Source organism: Drosophila yakuba, chromosome 3L (genome assembly GCF_016746365.2).
Source record: "Drosophila yakuba strain Tai18E2 chromosome 3L, Prin_Dyak_Tai18E2_2.1, whole genome shotgun sequence".
Lineage (NCBI taxonomy): Eukaryota > Metazoa > Arthropoda > Insecta > Diptera > Drosophilidae > Drosophila > Drosophila yakuba.
The window spans coordinates 23803509-23822814 of record NC_052529.2 but is presented as its reverse complement, the minus strand read 5'-3'; the positions used below and the strand labels follow the sequence as shown (position 1 = coordinate 23822814).

General features: G+C 42.3%; 1 protein-coding gene across 1 annotated transcript in view; it reads right to left on the bottom strand.

The window, feature by feature from the left end:
- The window catches only part of LOC6540503 (acetylcholine receptor subunit alpha-like), a 50554-nt gene that overhangs the window by 10787 nt on the left and 20461 nt on the right, over positions 1-19306 (bottom strand). Inside the window, exon 5 of the mRNA XM_039373581.1 lies at positions 7046-7292. Within this exon, the coding sequence (XP_039229515.1) occupies positions 7046-7292 (247 nt within the window). The remainder of the gene's footprint in view (positions 1-7045; positions 7293-19306) is intronic.

Sequence of the window (19306 nt, the reverse complement as noted above, 5' to 3'; positions counted from 1 at the left end):
TTGGATGGGCAGATCTGGAAGTACGTGTAAATTGTCGAATCTTTAATGTGGTGAGGCAACTTGTAAATTGTAGTGAGCTTTTGTTAGATTTTTAGATATTAAAATTCATCTCAATTTAAAATAATCTACCATTAGCAGACTAGCCTCAAGAAATATTAATTTTGATAAGAGCTAAATAATTTTTTAATTTAAGAGTTGATAGTATAGGGTAGATACAATGCGTTTACGCCAATTAAATAGAATTCAGAGTCTACGAAGGCAAATATCGTGGTTGCCTAAAGTCGGGTTTCGCAGCCGCCAGCAGTTACTAAATTTATGCGCTTATTTAGTAAACATTTAGAAAAATTCTCAACGAGATCGAAGAACTCGATTTTGACGAAATAGAAAGTAATTTATGTGAGAAGTTTTTTGACATTCTCTTTCAAAGCGCACCTTCTCCGTGTGAGTGTGGCCATTAGCAGCGTCCACTCCGGAATAGGGCGCCGTCGCTGCCCCCTCTTTAGCTTCTAAAATTCGCTGGAGGCAACGCTGATTGGCTGGATTTCTGTTTATGTGTACTAGAATGATCCTGACCTCACAAATATTAAAAAGCTAAAGCAGCTACGATCATGTCTGAGGGATACTGCGTTGGAAACCATTCGTTCACTGGAAATATCGGAGGCCAACTTTGTTTGAGCATTGGATTTCAGGAACACGTAACTAAAATTCTGGGGCTAAGGTCAGTGCAGTTTTAATACTTCGTAAGCTGCTGGATAAATTTAACGCTCATATTCGCGCTCTAAGTTCTTGTCTAAAAGCTGAATATGCTGAGTCAGGGCAAATGGGAGGAGCATTTGGAAAAAATTCCAACGTGGAAATCCATGACATAATTTCTGGAGCAGTGATTTCGGCATGGCAAGCTATGCGCCAGGCAATCAGGTGGTAGGTCCGCCCTTCCCGCCACAAGTCTCGGCCCTTCGACTTGGGCACTCCATATATTATTGTCAGAGCTTTAAAAACCAGACCCCAGCTGAAAATTGAATTTAAATGGATCAACGATATTAAAATGTTATTAAAAATTTCTAACTGCTATGAAACAAAATTCCCTAGGGGATTAAGCTCCAAGACTTTACTTTACTTTACTTAGGCTGTGCCTGAATAAACAAGTAATTAAGCTTTTAATTGAATTATGAATAATCAAAATGTACTACCTATGTACAAGTATGTCTTATGTACTTATCCGCAACGGGACTAATTTTGCACCAACCATGATTGAGAATAGCAGCGAGCCATCCATTTACAGTTCTTCCTTGCTTCGCTGCTTTGCTGATGCTCTTAACAAGCAAGTCTTCGAACAATTCAAGATTAAAACAAGAGAGAACGCTATAGTCGAGTTCCTTGACAATCTGCTAGCCGTTACTTAGCTAGGAGATATTTCATCATTGACAGTTCTTAGCGGTTTGTGAACGTAAGAGTGGGTGTGGCGAAAAGTATTTTGGAAAATCGAGAGAAATTTACAAGACTAACAAAAATGTGAAAAAATATCAAAATATTTGACAGTGTGCGCGTGGCAGTTTTGGGTGGTTTGTGGGCGTTAGGGTGAGCGTGTCAGCATGGGTCAACAAACTTGCGCTGCATCTATGTTTTTGGAGTCTGCATGCTGCAACTCAACTTTCTAGCTTATATAGTTCCTGAGATCTCGATATTCATATATTCACAAAGATGAGATACTAGGTGACAACATGCACTTGAGTTCATCGCCGTTATGTTAATGTTGCTGGAAAACAACATTGCTGCTATTGAAACAAGTAAGGATCCACAAGCGATCAGTGCAGCGACGTCGGGACCATCACCAAAGGATCGTATTTAGTATTCCGCAACACCAATGGTGCATAGCGCGGGAAACGTAGTCCGCTCAGCAGATATGAGCAGTGTATCTAGCAAAACAATCAGTCAATTAAAACTCACTTGCCTACTACCACACATAAAATAAAAGCTGGCAAAACAATTAAACAAAGAATAAGGTAACCGGTGCATTTTTATACCCGTTACTCTAGAGTAAATACTAGAGGTATACTAGGTATACTAGATTCGTTGAAAAGTATGTAACAGGCAGAAGGAAGCGTTTCCGACCATTTAAAGTATATATATTCTTGATCAGGATCAATAGCCGAGTCGATATGGCCATGTCCGTCTGTTCGTTCGTCTGTCCGTCCGTATGAACGTCGAGATCTCAGGAACTACAAAAGCTAGAAAGTTGAGATTAAGCATGTAGACTCCAGAGACAAAGAAGTAGAAATTTGTCGATTCATGTTGCCACGCCCACTCTAACGCCCACAAACCGCCCAAAGCTGCCACGCCCACACTTTTGAAAAATAATTTGATAATTTTTCATTTTTGTGTTGGTCTTCCAAATTTCTATAGATATGCCAAAAAACTTTTTGCCACGCCCACTCTAACGCCCACAAACCGCCAAAAACTGTCAGTGTTGAAGACTCTCCTTCGCAATTCCACTAGCTGAGTAACGGGTATCAGATAGTCAAGGAACTCGACTATAGCGTTCTCTCTTGTTTTATGTGGATATCAGCAAAGACAAAGTAACAGCAGTGACTTTCCAAAGAAGTGTATAGTTTAAGTAATTTGAGAATCGGATAGCGAACGAAGCGTGCCGCAGAAAAACATTCACACCAACGTACGTATATATATCGAGATAGACGACCTTTACTTAGTGAATTTTTTTTGTTTGTGTATATTACGTTATTCTTCGGTTTACAAATTATTGGCGCACGAATGTATATGTATGTATAATTCCATCAGTATATATAGCAACACCCAGGATCCAACGTGTCGAGGTCTTATCGCTCAGGATTAAAGTGGGCGGCGAGTATTCGCCTTGTTTTCGATATGCAAAGACAAGTGTTCTCAGAGCGACGTTTGTAGTCGTGAATTTTTGTTGACGTGCGCACCGTTGTACGGTGATGAATTCGATACTCCCCGTTAAAAATAATTATAGTCAACTTCTCATAATCATTGTATGCTAGCCTTTAATTTTTGTATTACACATGGCTCTAGCCAACAATTAATCAATAATGTTATGCTATTAATTTAAAATTTGCAAAAGGTGCTGACGCGAGAAGCATGACATCGGATGCCCCTCCCTCGTCCTTAGTCCTTACTCGGGACAAGGTACAACAATGTACACAACTACTGTGTAATTGTTATTAAAAATGTTCATTACATATGTCGTTTACAAATCTCTAAAAGACGGCTGAGGAAGTTTTTACACCCATTGGAATTCTGATAAACTGGAATTGACCTAACGTGGTTACAAAGAAATGGTACTTGACTTGTTAACATAAACATGAAAATAACCGTTTTTTAAGTAAATTTTTATAAAGACTAATTCAAATTTACTAGGTTGTATAATACCCTTTCTTAAGCACTCTTCTAGCAACTGCTGAAGCTTTTCGTTTTCGGGATAGGCGAGTCGCCTAGGAGAACAACTAAATCTTACAAGTTTGAAGTGACAAAAAGTGCATAAACAATTATCAAAAGTGTTACTTTTAACATGCAGACGAATCCTTGTGGTTTGTAAAATGTGTTTGTGATCGTCAAATGTTAAAATTACCTGTGGTGTCCCAATAACCTTCTGTAAGTTCTAACCCTAATAAATTACAACTCATGTAGTGTATTTTAATTTTTAAATAGAGCAACAAAGTGAATCCGGCTCACTCCGTCTCTAAAACCTGTTATATGTTGTAGAGTTATCAATTCTTAGTATATGCTATTAGTATAAATGCACACTTTCATCAAAATTTAACTTTTAAGGGTCTAACAAAACAGGGAATTGTTCGAGAAATGGATAACAGAGACGACGAGTAGTGCAAAAAATAATTTTAAAGCTTTAATTCGTGAATGACGATGAACAATAGGTGTGAAACATAAATTAGTTTTACAAACATATTTATGCTATTTTTAAGAAAAAAAGCTGTGAAGCAAGAAGAAAAACTTCTATATTTTTAAAAAACAAGGTTAGCAACCCCCTATTTTAAGAATATATTTTAAATTTTTTAGATCAAAAAATTTTTTTTTGTACACTGAAAAAAAGTTTGTTTTGTTTTTTTTTTGTTTGAAGGCAGGACCTCTCCCATTTTTCCTCAAATATATTACTATTTTTACCATGAACATAATTCAAACAAGAAAGAACGATATAGTCGAGTTCCACGACTATCTGATACCCGTTACTCAGCTAGTGAAAGTGCGAAGAAGAGTCTTCAACACTGACAGTTTTTGGCGGTTTGTGGGCGTGGCAAAAAGTTTTTTGGAAAATCGATAGAAATTTACAGGTCTAATACAAAAATGAAAAAATACTAAACAGTTTTCAAAAGTGTGGGCGTGGCAGCTTTGGGCGGTTTGTGGGCGTTATAGTGGGCGTGGCAAAGCTTTTGGCAAATCGATAGAAATTTATAAGACCAATACAAAAATATCAAAACATTTTTCAAAAGTGTGGGTGTGGCAGTTTTAGGCGGTTAGAGGGGGCGTGGCAACAAGAATCTACAAACTTGCGCTGCGTCTACGTCTCTGGAGTCTTAATATCAACTTTCTAGCTTTTGTAGTTCCTGAGATCTCAGCGTTCATACGGACGGACAGACAGACAGACGGACAGACAGACAGACGGACGGACAGACAGACAGACAGACAGACAGACGGACAGACAGACGGACGGACGGACGGACGGACATGGCCAAATCGACTCGGCTATTGATCCTGATCAAGAATATATATAGTTTATTTGGTCGCAAACGCTTCCTTCTGCCTGTTACATACTTTTCAACGAATCTAGTATACCCTTTTACTCTACGAGTAACGGGTATAAAAACAGAACTCAAATATGTTTCTTCGTTCTCGAGTTATTAATTAATTCCACAAAAAGTGGTCGTTCGCCCCATAGTGTAACGTTTTGCTAGTCGTCCACATAGTTTATTTTATACATCTCCTTGATAGTCAATTCTCTTTCATCTAATCCCTGGCTAACGTTGCCTTTATGGGCTGAATTACTTGTTTCCTTAACTTTACTGACTGTTTAACCAATTTGACTAACTGTTTTGCAATCTTTACTAACTGTATCACTAACCGTCGTAACTGTTTCAAAACCTTTACTAACTATATCCCTAAGCGTACTGTTCCAAAATGTATACTAACTCTATTACTAATCACCCAGTATTAAAACGGCTTACGCGATTTTTTTGTGGTTTATTATTGATTTCGATAGTAAGTTGCATGAAATTGCATTATTATTTTCCAGCCCAAAATAGTTTTCGGTAACCTTTCTATATGAATTTCCTTTGCTTATGTACTTAGTTTTGTAAACAAGATTGGTCTCCAAAAAAAAAAATTTTAACGTATCTTATTAGTTGTTACTAATCACCCTGTATTAGAACGGTTTACGCGAGCTTGTGGTTTATCATTGATTTCGAAAGTAAGTCGCATGAATTTGCATCATTGTTTTCCAGCCCATAATAGTTTTTGGTAACCTTTTCTATATGAATTTCATTTGCTTGCTAAAAACGTTTTAACGTATCTTACATAATTAGTTGTATTTGCGCTCTTACGCTCTGGGCATTGCCCGAGGAAGTGCTCAAAGGTTCCGCAAGCGTAGCTAGATTCGCGCTTTCTTTTTGGCTTGCGGCAATCCCTAGCGTAGTGTTCTTTGGAGTTAGGGCACCGCGCATCCTTCCTAGCTTCAAGCGTCTCCGTTGTATGTTGATGTAAGTTCGATTCCTGTTTCCGTTAGAGCAGGCAAACTGCCGCTATCGCTTTAGGATCTACCCTATTTGTTTGTTTACGTCCGTGATGCGGTGTTAATCATCAATGTCTGTCGTCTACTTTCTAACTCTAAACATGCCAATTTAAGCGCGAAGTTTTATGCTGTTAACAGCGTCGCTGTTAGCGCAACTTTTAAAGTCGTCGGCCTTCTGGAAATTTATGTCTGTGGCGACATGAATTTGGCATGCGCGTTTATGCCTGTTCTTGGTGGCGTCCTCGATCCTCGATCTCGGCATTAAGTGTACCACTTACTTTTCGCAATCTCCTCTTTTTTTTAAATTTTAATATGGCTCTTTCCGCCTCTAATTTGTACAGCTGTTCCATTCCGAGTTGACCTCCCTTCAGCGACGTAATAGAAGCTAATTCGGAAATATTTTGAAGATTATCGTAATTCGACTGTTGTCCCAGTGAAAAGGCTTCAGCCGAATCGACCAAGGCCTGTGTAACTTTTCCTTTTTCGTTCCATTGTGGCTGCTTTTCTTGCGAATTTGTTAAATAGTGTTGCTCGTTGCCGCGTGCTTCTGGTGCCACTAATTCGGCTTTTGAGCCTAAAGCTTGCAGTCCGAGAGCTGCCAGCCAGGTTGGTACATACATACATGACAAAACAATATTTTGCTTAATTCTAAAAAGGATTTGTGCTTATTTCTCCGTTGCTTCTTATTCTATTTTACTACAATTGTGTACTTCGAAGTCCCTAACCAACATAATATTCGCAGAAAATATGGCTGATTCGGGACACTGACATTGAGTAATTAAATCTTTTCTTCAAACTACCAATTACGGATTATTTTTCGTTGTGTGGAGCAGCTATTATTCCAAGCTGAAGACATTTCCGAAATGGGAGTATCACAATTAAAATGCCATTTACTCCAAGTGCCTTAATGGTGTATTTTTGAATAAGCAGCTATGGGGGATCTAAGTTTTTAAATATGGCTGCCGTATTGTACTGTAGAAAGTGGATGCGGTTCACAGCTGCAACTTTGAATGAGTATGCTTGCTTACCTTTAAATTTTATTTCACACAAATTAATATAAATTAATATACGGGCACGACCACTCTAACGCTTGGTTTTATCAACTAACTGTTGATATTGATATATACATATGTATACTTTATATCCCTTCTCTTATGTTTTACAAACTTCAGACACTATACCCTCTGGTATACATATCGAGTGTAAACGAGTCAAAAATGATTTGTTTCAGGTCAGTATTTTAACAAATAATAATATTTAACTTACTTTAGTTGAGTCTTCTTGCATTTTTGTATGCTCTGCTATAAAGCGCACACAAAAGCAGCTTTTGTGAATTTTTGGAAGGCATTTGGAATGGGAAAATGCTGGATTGTTTAAAATGGGACTTTTCATTCCAAAAGATCCTATATCCATATCCGGGACGGCAGCTATTTCGTCTGAACTACAATGCGTGAGTGGCGGAACTGGACCATGAACCTGACAGCTTCCTCCAAATGGTCCATTCGCCGTAATGCTGAAAAAAATATATATTTTGATAACAATTTATTGAAATACGAAGTTTAAGTTCAATTCACTTAATTTATAAGGATATTAATGTTTGCTAAATATTTTGACAAGAAAACTTAGATTTATTTTTTTAAGAACTAAAACTAAACCATTTCTAACAATAAACAAGTGGGCAACGAAAAAAATTGTTGAAAAATATCAAAATTAGACTTTTAAAAGTACTGTATAAAACTTTTAAAAAAGTCCACCCTAAAAAAAATACCCATTCGGCATTTTTGTATAAGTTTAAGTTGGTGTGAGGAGTTAAAACTCCGTATAAATGATCGCATGAGGAGGGCCTGCCGTTGCCAGTTACGCAACAAGGCAAAGCGTAGTAACGGCAGTGCGAAGCCCGGAGAAAGAGAGTTTGGAGACTCTGGGCTGGAGAAAGAGAGTTCGGAGACTCTGGAAGAAGAGAGCTTGGAGACTCGGAATATGGAGAGAGAGAGAGGGTGGAGACTCCGGACTTATTGAAAAGAGAGTTTGGAGAATCAGCAAATAACGGGACAAGTCAAACTTTGGACCGGGCCAACGATAAAATCGTGGATTTTGGATCCGGTGACTGGAGACCAAAGGGATGAACCGTTAGAGGAGGCCTATATAAACAGGCCGAACGCTGGAAGCGGGACAGTGGAGGAGAGCAAGGGTACAAGTCAACAACGTTAGAACGAAGTCAGCAGAGGAGCTACAGCCGTGGTAGTCAACAAGGAGCAAGATCGCTACGTCAAGACGTTCGGGACGAGAAAGTCTCCAAATTCAGACGCAGGTAGCTGAGGTCCAGTACGACGAAGCACGGGTAGCCCAGAGGCATCCAACAGGCGAAGCCAAACTAAGTAGGCTGCAGGATAACAGCAGGGATTTTGGTGTAGATTCGGTGAACTCTGTAGGAGACCGCGAATTTGAACCAGGCGATCGCCTAGGTGTGTCCGTGCAATCCAAAAAGGCGTGATACCGGCGTTGACGTATTGCTGTTCCACAGGCGTTTGCCTTGGGGATTACAGCCGTTAGCTGCCGTGAGTCTGCGTAAGACAACAACTTTCAGCCCAAGTGACGAGCGCCCAACAACGAAGGTCCGCGCCACTCAGGACGACAGGAGCAGCGAGACAGCGGAACGAGGGCGGTGGACAATCCATCCAGCACTACGGTCGGATAATCAGATTTCTTTGTAAGTCTAAGCACGAATAAAGACCCAAGAACGAAACTGCAAGTGTTATAACTGGTAACCGGGTGATCACGTTATTCCATAAATTTGGTGGAACGAACGCATAAACTCTACTGAGCTAGTCGCACGTATTCCGTAGCGAGCAGACAAAGAAAATCAGTTCGTTACATTGGTTATATCAATTTGATAAGTTGGTTGTACAGAGATTGAACAATTTTAATGCCGAAATTTTGGATTTTACCGTTGCTGTTCAATGATGCTTAATTTTGCTTTAAACCAACACATCGCTTCTAAACATTAAGAGAAAACGACAATGAAATTTTCTTCCCACTGAGTTATGAGCTAGCATCATCGCGATGGCTGAGATAACATTATTTATTATACCCGTTACTCGTAGAGTCAAAGGGTATACTAGATTCGTTGAAAAGTATGTAACAGGCAGAAGGAAGCGTTTCCGACCATATACACATTAACAGCGGTTCGTGGCCGTTGGAGTGGGCGTGGCAAAAAGTTTTTTTGCAAAACGATAGAAATTTACAAGACCAATACAAAATTGTAAAAATATCAAAACATTTTTTAAAAGTGTGGGCGTGGCAGTTCGGGTGGGTTTGTAGGCGTTAGAGTGGGCGTGGCAAAAAGTTTTTTTGCAAAAGGATAGAAATTTACAAGACCAATACAAAAATGAAAAAATATCAAAACATTTTTTAAAAGTGTGGGCGTGGAAGTTTTGGGCGGTTTGTGGGCGTTGGAGTGGGCGTGGCAAAAAGTTTTTTTGCAAAACGATACAAATTTACAAGACCAATACAAAATTGTAAAAATATCAAAACATTTTTTAAAAGTGTGGGCGTGGCAGTTTTGGGTGGTTTGTGGGCGTTAGAGTGCGTGGCAACATGAATCGACAAACTTGTGCTGCGTCTGTGTCTCTGGGGTCTGTATGCTTAATCTGAACTTCCTAGCTTTCTCTAGTTCCTGAAATCTCGAGGTTCATACGGACGGACAGACGGACGGTCAGACGGACATGGCCAGATCGACTCGGCTATTGATCCTGATCAAGAATTTATATACTTTATATGGTCGGAAACGCTTCCTTCTGCCTGTTACATACTTTTCAAAGCTGGTAGATGCACATGGTAGCCGGCAAGCCAAAGCCCGACGCCGCCACGTGGTTTTCCACCTCGTGTCGGCCGAAGGCGACAATGCTTGTGCGGGCAGAGCGATCGGCGGCAGAGACGGGTTGCTGGTCGAACCGCTGCTTGCTTATCGGGGAGTTGAATTTTGATCGCCGAGCTGAACGGATGCCTGCGGGACCCAAAATTTTTCGGAGACACCAGTGACCATGTGGACAGGAGGGGGACGCCGACCGCACCGACAGAAAGATTTCAGGAGGATCAGGACACCAGAGACTGGCAGCCAGCATGGATGGGCTGGCCACCAGCCCGGAGGAGTGAAAATGGGGGAGCCGGGCCTCGGGCCGACCACCCTGGCGGGGAAATGTGAGTGTGTGTGTAGGGAAACTAGCCGCGAATTAATTTTAGGCTATTGTGAATTCATGAGACCGAAAATCGGACAGTTTCAATCCTTCATTTCCTAATTCTTCTTTCCTTCCCCCTTGAGCCCCGCGCATCGCAGCCGTTTCTCCGCACGAGACTCCTTTCCCCCCCATTTCGAGCCCCGTTCAGGAGCGGCCCTGCGCATCGCAGCCGTTCTCCCGGGCGAGACCTTTTCCTCTTTGCCCCGTTCGGACCCGCGTACCGCAGCCGTTTTCCTGGGTGGGACAACATCTTTGCAACGCCCCAGCGGCAACCCCATCTCCTACAATCCACCTGATCTTTATATTAAAACCTTGGCCAACAGGCCCCTTTTAGACCGCCTGTCCCACATATAAATATTTCTGTGAAGGATCCTGGGCTGGCGACCGAGCAGGGACCAGGATAAAAAGGACTCTAACACCCATCGTAAATTAAAGCCCCACAATTAGAAAAAAAAATAGGGACAGAAAATTGTAGGCTAGGGACGAAGATTTTAAGGAGCACACGGGTGCAGAAGCCGCACAGACACAGACGGGGATTGTCGTCGCCGCGACACGAAACAATGGCAAGACATAGTTTCGGACACGAAAACAAAAAAACACGAAGTTGGACAACGAGACGTGCTCGGACACGAAGAACAGAATACGAAGGCAGCAACGACGCCACATTCGACGTTGCCGCCACCAGCCAGCATAGTTCTCCCATCCCTCTCGCACCCACCGTTTCTCTCCTGGGGAGGGAAGACAGGGACCGGCCGCGCCCGCATTTAAGTTTGACGCCTATCAATATTGGGGACAGTCGTTCACCAGCTCCCCGCCGAGCGACACCAAGCATATAGACCTCCAGCCGGGCAACCCCCTGAACAGTCCTCAACCAGCTCCCCGCCGAGCCACATCAATTTAATAAAACTCCAGCCGGACAACCCACCTGGACAGTGATCCATCATCTCCCAGACGAGCCATTTCTCGGGAAACCACGTGGACAGTAACATGGGGGTCACGTGGATATCATATTGCAAGAAGCACGAGCTCAAAGCCGAAGTCCGCCGAGAATTTTAAAAATTTTTTTTGCCATCCCGATATTACCAACGTCTGGAAGACAAAATCCGGACGCATTACCAGAGGAAATAGGAGCCATTCATGGTATACCTAGTCGACTTCCGACTAAAGATGCGACGCGCCAGACTTTCTTCGGAACAAGAGCTGGAACCCATATATGAAAATATGCTCCCGGAGTACCAGATACTTTACCAGAGCTGACTCAACTCGTGGTGAATTTCGAAGTTTCGCGCAGCCGCAGAGGCCAAGCCATCCGAGGCTACTCCACTGGCCGAGCGGAGACGGAGAGTTCTTCGGGCAACCATATCCCACGGAATCGAGGAAATCAAGGACACGCACCGTCCGCCGCGGTACAGCCGCCACGACCTCGGACTACTACTACCGACGTCGCCCGCTGTGACCCGAGTGGAAATCCCTCCTGCCGGAATTGTGGACGGACCGGACACTTCGCTGCAGAATGTCGGAACCCCTGGACATTATTCTGCTGGGATTGTGGACGACCCGATGTACAGACCATCGAATGCTGCCGGACTCCGACGCAGGGTCTCGAGTAACCGGGAATTACCCGAGGACCCCAACGAATGCCCAAGGAAACTGAGTATACGTGTTGGACGATCTTCTGCTTGGCATAGATTTCCTGTGTTACGGAGCAGCGACGCTCCAATGCGGTTGGCTAGAGCTCACACTCCAGCCATCCACTAGGGATCCAGGGCCGAACAGACGGGAAGCGCACACACGGAACCCCGTCCAGAAGCCGCCTCACCGGCGCACACTGAGCCACGAGGATCAGAAGCCGACTTCCAAGCACGTCCTGGGACTCCACACGGGCGCAACCTCATCACATCCGCATCATGGTCGGGACGCAAACCCACCCGTGCCTCTCAGCCACGGAGCCACCACCACGCGAACACCACGGGTTGACGAACACACCACATCGAGCTGGGCCGACGTATTGCCGCCTCGGACGCAGCCACCGTTCGGCGGAACCCTTTTCGCCGGGCCGAAAAGAGAGTCCGATTCCAGAACCCGGAATCACCGACGCCCATAAATGCGCCCGTGAATGCACCGCGTTCACCGTCCCCGTCCCGAATGGACGACAAAACAGGAAAAAGCCTTTCAAGCCTTAAAGGACCTACTCACCGAAGCAACGGTACTCGAAGAGACATTTATATTGCAGACGGACATTGGTGCCGTACTCACCCAAACAGAGGGACAGGAACGTGTCATCGCATACGCCAGCCGCCGGCTGAATACTGCCGAAGGGATCTATTCCGTCACCGAGAAGGACTGCCTGGCAATAGTTTGGGCAGTCCGCAAAATGCGCTGTTACCTCGACGGATATCGGTTTGAGGTGATCACTGACCACCACTCGCTCAAGTGGCTAAATTCTATTAACAACCCCACGCGCCGGATCGTCGGTGAGCCCTAGAGTTGCAGCAGTTCCAATATGGTGTCAAGAACCGACGCGGGGCGCAGAATCTGGTCGCCGACGCGCTGTCACACCAACCGCTGGCCACAGTACGACAGGCACAGGTGCAGGACAGGTCCTGTAAGTGGATTAACAAGATGCTGCGGAAAACCCACCAGGAACCGACGAAGTATCCAGATTTTCGGGAAGAGAACGGATCCCCGTACCGACGCATAGGACTCCGCCCGGAGGAGGAGGACTACACCCCGTGGAAGTTCTGCGTGGGCACCAACCATCGAGGACGGGTATTGGAAGAATGCCATGACACCTGGGCGTACGCAAAACGTGTACGCGGGTGGCCCAAAAGTATTACTGGCCCGGATGGTTCAGGGAGGTAGCGCTCTACGTACGACGGTGCGCAGCTGCCAGAGGTATAAGGTAAGCCAAGATAAGCCAGCCGGGAGAATGTTCACCCGACAGGTAAACGAGCCTTTTTAATGGGTCGAACTCATCCCCATGCGCCGGTCCACATAGCTGGAACGAGCCTTTCGGGAATGTGTAACATATCTACCCTATAAATATACTAAATTAATGGGTACAACATATCTTCAAAACATTGTGACACTTTGTCATAATAAACATAACGTTCCAAAAGTACCCAAAAGACCACCAACAAATACACAAGTGTTCCGGCGCTTAAGTAATATGATCTAACGCTTATACATAAGCCGATCGCGGAGCGTGGGAATGCTAAGCATGCACTTTGCAGCTTAAGTGGTCAGACCATACATGACATATGCATGCCTTCTGCATACATATGTATATGTATATGGAACTATATATATATAATAATAAGTACTATATATACGGGTCAGCTCAGCCCAAGTTGAGCGCTTAAGAAACATTCGAGCGGACGCTCTAACTCTAAAAATACTGAACCTTTTTTGGGATCCTTGCGAACATTATATGGCGACCGTGACAGGACGTCAGGACCTCAGGACGTAAGGACTTTAGGACCTCAGGACATCAGGACATGAGACTAAGTCTCGCCTCCGCCTGACAACAAATTCCTTGCCACCTTGCCAACCAAATCACTGATAAAATTTGTGCAAAAATAATAACAACAACACGCAACAATTAATGGCAGAGGAGGCACAATTTTTGAACGCGCAGCCCACGATACAAAGGGACTTGCCAACGTTAGAAGAAGCTCTGCAGCAAAACCCTGCAGATGGATCACGCCCACTCACAATAGCTGAGTACCGGGCAAGGCAGGAAAGGAAGGAACCAAAGAAGCACAAACGCTCCGGAAAAAGGGTAAAGCTTCTACAACAACGCCGACTGGTCAAGGAAATGACCCAGTTGGCCAGAGACGAGACATCCCGGCAACGCTACAAAGAGCGTCTGGAAATAATTGAAAACAAGCTTTCGCAAGGTGCGAAACAACGCAAGCGGGCTGCATAAATAAATGCCAATTTGCCTTAGTTTTAATTTCTAATTCCAAGCCGATGCGGGAAACCGCTGCTTGAAAAACACTAATATCTGTTAGGCTTTTTGTTAACAATGCGGTTGGACAATTTTTTTATTATTGTAAACAAATGTGTGAGCCAACCACATTTATTAACAACTAATATTTCCACGTCTGCAAAATTTTTTTTAAAAAATGACAAAATATAACAATTCTTAATTCTTAAACGTAAAAATTTTTATTTTTGATTTTCTAGAAGAAGAAAATAATATAATAATTATGAGAAAAATTCATTAATAGAAAATCTCACTTTTTCCTTTAAAAAAACGTTTCATTGAATATAAACTAAACAAGAGAGAACGCTATAGTCGAGTTCCCCGACTATCTGATACCCGTTACTCAGCTAGTGTAAGTGCGAAGGACAGTTTTTGGCGGTTTGTGGGCGTTAGAGTGGGCGTGGCCAAAAGATTTTTGGCGAATAGATAGAAATTTACAAGACTAATAGAAAAATGAAAAAATATAAAAACATTTTTCAAAAGTGTGGGCGTGGCAGCTTTGGGCGGTTTGTGGGCGTTAGAGTGGGCGTGGCAAAAAGTTTTTTTGCAAATCGATAGAAATTTACAAGACCAATACAAAAATGAAAAAATATTACAACATTTTTCAAAAGTGTGGGCGTGGCAGTTTTGGGCGGTTTGTGGGCGTTAGAGTGGGCGTGGCAAAAAGTTTTTTTGGCAAATCGATAGAAATTTACAAGACCAATACAAAAATGAAAAAATATTAAAACATTTTTCAAAAGTGTGGGCGTTGCAGTTTTGGGCGGTTTGTGGGCGTGGCAACATGAATCGACAAACTTGCGCTGCGTCTATGTCCCTGGAGTCTGTATGCCTAATCTCAACTTTCTAGCTTTTGTAGTTCCTGAGATCTCGACGTTCATACGGACGGACAGACGGACAGACGGACGGACAGACGGACATGGCCAAATCGACTTGATCCTGATCAAGAATATATATACTTTATATGGTCGGAAACGCTTCCTTCTGCCTGTTACATACTTTTCAACGAATCTAGTATACCCTTTTACTCTACGAGTAACGGGTATAAAAATGGGATGGCTTAGCGATTCTAGGGAGGCAAAAGACAATAGTGCCAACGTAGTTAATAACGTAAAAATTATAGATCACACAGACGATATAAATGCGTTGTGGATCTTATTGCTGATCATTACAATAGTGCTAATTCGGCAATTTCTGCTTACAATTTATGTTAAGCATAACAAAATCATCAAAAAACGAATAGGGCAAATCGTTTAGACCTGATTAAAATAAAAAAATTGAGTAGAAGAAAGCTTCATAAAAGCTTTTTTTTTACGACAAGAATGGAATGGAGCGAAATAGCGATACAAATAGACGAATTTCGCTACAGGTTTGATAAGTCTTATAAATGTATCAATAGATATGCAGTAATAAAATCCGAAACTTTGAAAAATCATATAGAGATAGTTGTAGGAGAATATAATAATATTACATTAGTAAATAAATATGCAAATAGACTCACATCTGAACATAATAACACATTTTTAAGGGTTATAAAATCCCTAACCGCAAGATTAAATAATATCAGAAAAAGAAGGCATATTCTGATAGATGTACCAGAAAGTCTAAGTCAATTGGTTGAATTCAACCCAGACCATTTCAAAGAAAGTCTGATAGTGACGTTGAAACACTAGAATGAAGCGACCGAATTGAATTTAAATCCGAAACAATAACAATTTCTGAAATGGCACAGACAGTGACAGACTTTATCAGGCTAGACAGACAAAGGCCCTTGAAGGTGCCTATGACACAGAATTGCTCCAAACATGAATGACGCCATCTCCAAATTTGTAAACAGTTATAAAATCCGAGTTAGAGTAACACTGTACTCTATTATCGACGAGGTGCAAATAATAATAATATAGGAGTCCGAGGTTATAATCGTGGATGAAATAACTACCACAGCAATTACAACCGAGGTAGCAATAACATCAACAATAATAACTTTGTAACAACCCGCATAAATGAAACCAATTGCTTGTTTATTCACTTGTTTTCGAACACAATAACACGCGTCCGTATCTGCCGGTGATCAAGTTAATACTACTCATCATCGGCTTTCCTGAGAGAGCAATGGTCTCTCTCACTGTTTGGCTGGCCGCTCTCTCGCACGGGTTCCCACATCCCTCCTTTGTTTACCAGCTTAAGCTGGTGTTGAGGTGGAACCTCTACTTCCGTGCCTGTTGGCGGTAAGTCCAGAAGATCGATACTTTTCCTGGCGTCTGGAATCTTTTTAAGATGGCTACCATCTCTGATGATTGTCTTTCCCCCACCTGAAATCTTAACAATGTTACCCTTACGCTCTAAAACTTCATATGTGGTTGTGTCATAGTTGGGTGTTAACTTGTTTGGAAAAACAACATTCTTCATTAACACCTGATCGTTAGCTTCAATATCTACCTCTTTCACACCTCTTCTTTTTTCTGCATCTACTTTTCCCTTATGTTTTTGCATACAATCATTTTTCTCTTGAACCGTGGACTTCGCCCAAGATGTCTTGGATGTTAGGAATTTTGTCTAGAATCATACGATTGAACATAAGTTCTGAAGGAGAGGTCCCTGTTGTGCTATGTGGGGTGACATTATGCATTAGCATGAAATCCTGAATCTTTTGTTGAAAATTTTCCCTATTCAGATGTGCAATTTTTAGTCTCATATTCTCGACCTCGCCGTTCGCTTGAGGCCAATATGGAGGAGTCCTTATAAGTGTAATGCCATTCGTGTTGCAGTACTGTTCGAAAACCGAACTAATATATTGTCTTCCGTTATCCGTCCTTAGATACATTGGGAAACCCAGTCGGCAAAATATTTCTATCATGGCCCCGATAATTGACTCGGGCGATATGGACTGTAGGAATTTTAGTTCCATGTACCTGGAAAAATAGTCGATAAACACGAGAACGTTTTTTCCGTTGGGAAGTGGACCTAGTAGATCACTAGCTATGGAACTCCATGGGCTCGTCGGAAAAGCTGTTCTTTGCATCGGAGCTGGACGTGGTGGTTGAGAAACAAGCATGCAATCTTTGCATGTTTTTACAAAGTTTTCAGCATCTCGATCGATATGCGGCCACCACACCTTAACTCTTAGTCGTCGCTTCATGGCCGACTCGCCAGGGTGTCCTTCATGAGCCAATTCTAGAACTCTTTTTCGTAGTCCTTTCGGAACAATTAACCGTGTGCCTCTCAAAAAAATTTTCCCGAGCATTGAAAGCTCAAAACGAAATGGGTAGAAACTGTTTGATGTACCAGTATCCCACACGTTAGAATCCAAACAAGTCATCGCGTCCACGATTTCCTCATCGGCTGCGCTCTCTTGTGCGATTTCCGAAATAGTTAATGATGTTGGGACTGTGTATTCGACAACCCGAAATAGGTTAAATTCGGTTTGGCGCCAGCTAGAATTTGTTGATGGAAAATCGCATAGTCGGGACAGGGCATCTGAAATATTTTCCTTACCCGCTCTATAGATGACTTTGAATTTAAAGGCTTGTAAGCGTAAAAGCCATCGCTCAATTCGAGCCGGAGGTTTAGAAGTTGGCTTGAAGATGGTCTCCAACGGCTTGTGATCAGTGACCAGTTCGAATTCCAGTCCAGCTAAATAAAAATAGAACTTTTCGACTACCCAAACAAGTGCTTAGCTTTCTTGTTCGGTCTGCAAGTAGCATTTTTCTACATCCGATAGGCGGCGACTTGCAAACGAAATGATCTTTGGTTCACCGGCTGTGTCGAATTGCAATAGTACTGCTCCTAGTGTCTTATTATTCGGGTCGAAATATGATAAACCTGGAATTTTCGCCAAATGGTGCTTTAGGTGTTCAAAAGCTTTTGTTTCTGTCTCGCTCCAGTTAAATTTGCTTTCTTTTTTTAGCAACCGTCTTAACGGATCAGTACGATTGGCCAAATCGGATATAAATTTCCCAACATAAGTAACAAGTCCCAAAAAACTGCGTGTTTCCTATTTGGTTTTGCGATGTCTGAATGAGAGCATCCTTGTCACCTTCTCCGGGTCTACTTCGATGCCTTTTTTCGATAGTATGTGTCCCAGAAATTTAACTTGTTGTGTTTTCCAAATACATTTTTCCTCATTCAAAAATACGTTATTTACTTTTAGAATATCTCTGATCTTCTGAACGGCGTAATCGTGATCTTTTTAATTTGTTCCAAAAATAATGATGTCGTCAATATAATTCATAACGTTTTTGCATGGTGCTAACAGCTCCTCCAGTCTTCTTTGAAAAATTTCAGCGCCAGAATTAACTCCAAACATTAATCTTTTGTACCTGAACAAACCCAGGGGTGTAATGAAAGTTGTTATGTATCGGCTGGATTCGTCTAGCGCCAATTGATGATATGCGCTTTTTAGGTCTAAGCGGGTGAAGTATTGTGCGCCCCTTAGTTTCGTCATAAACGATTCAAATACAGGCAGCGGATAATTTTTCCTTAAGATTGCCTTATTGGCAAGCTTCAAGTCTATGCATATCCTTAAGTCGCCATTTTCTTTAAACGCTATGACCATGGGTTATATCCAGGGAGAATGCCCTATTACTGGTTCGATTATATCAAGGGCAACAGCCTCTTCCAGTTTAGCAATTACTTTATCCTCAAGTGCAATTGGTATCTTTCTAATTGGTTGCTGAAAATCGATATTTGTATCAATTGATAATTTTACCGGCGGCCCCATCCATTTTGGAAACGGAGTTACTGAATCGATTTTCTTAACTTCCAGTCCGAGGCGTAAAACATTAAGTTCCAGTGCCGTGTCTTTCCCCAGCAGTGATTGTGTTCCGTTTAAAAACGAAGCCATCACCTCAGGGTTCAAGCCAATGGATATAGGGGCTTCAAACACACAAATTACATGAAGCAATTCGTGTGAAGCATATCCTCTAAATTTATTATTTGAATTTGGTCGAACGTTGAATAAAACTGTCTTTCCTGTCTGGAGATATGACCAGTCTTTCGGGCTTATCAGATTGAATTTGGAGCCCGAGTCAATTACTAGGAAAACTTCGCGCCCACCAATTCGACATTTAATAAATTCATCCTCCTCATCACTCTGAATTTTAAAACAACTTTCTTCAGATTTCACATCGCGTTCTCCCTCTACCCGACGTACTTTGGTGCGTTGGCGTTTAAAGATTTCATTATGCCCTTGGGGTCTCTCGCGTTTTAAGTTTGTTCTGCATTTAATGGCGAAATGACCAATTCGTGTGCACTTGTTGCACTTTTGATTTTTGGCTGGGCACAAAGAACTGTAACTACTGCATT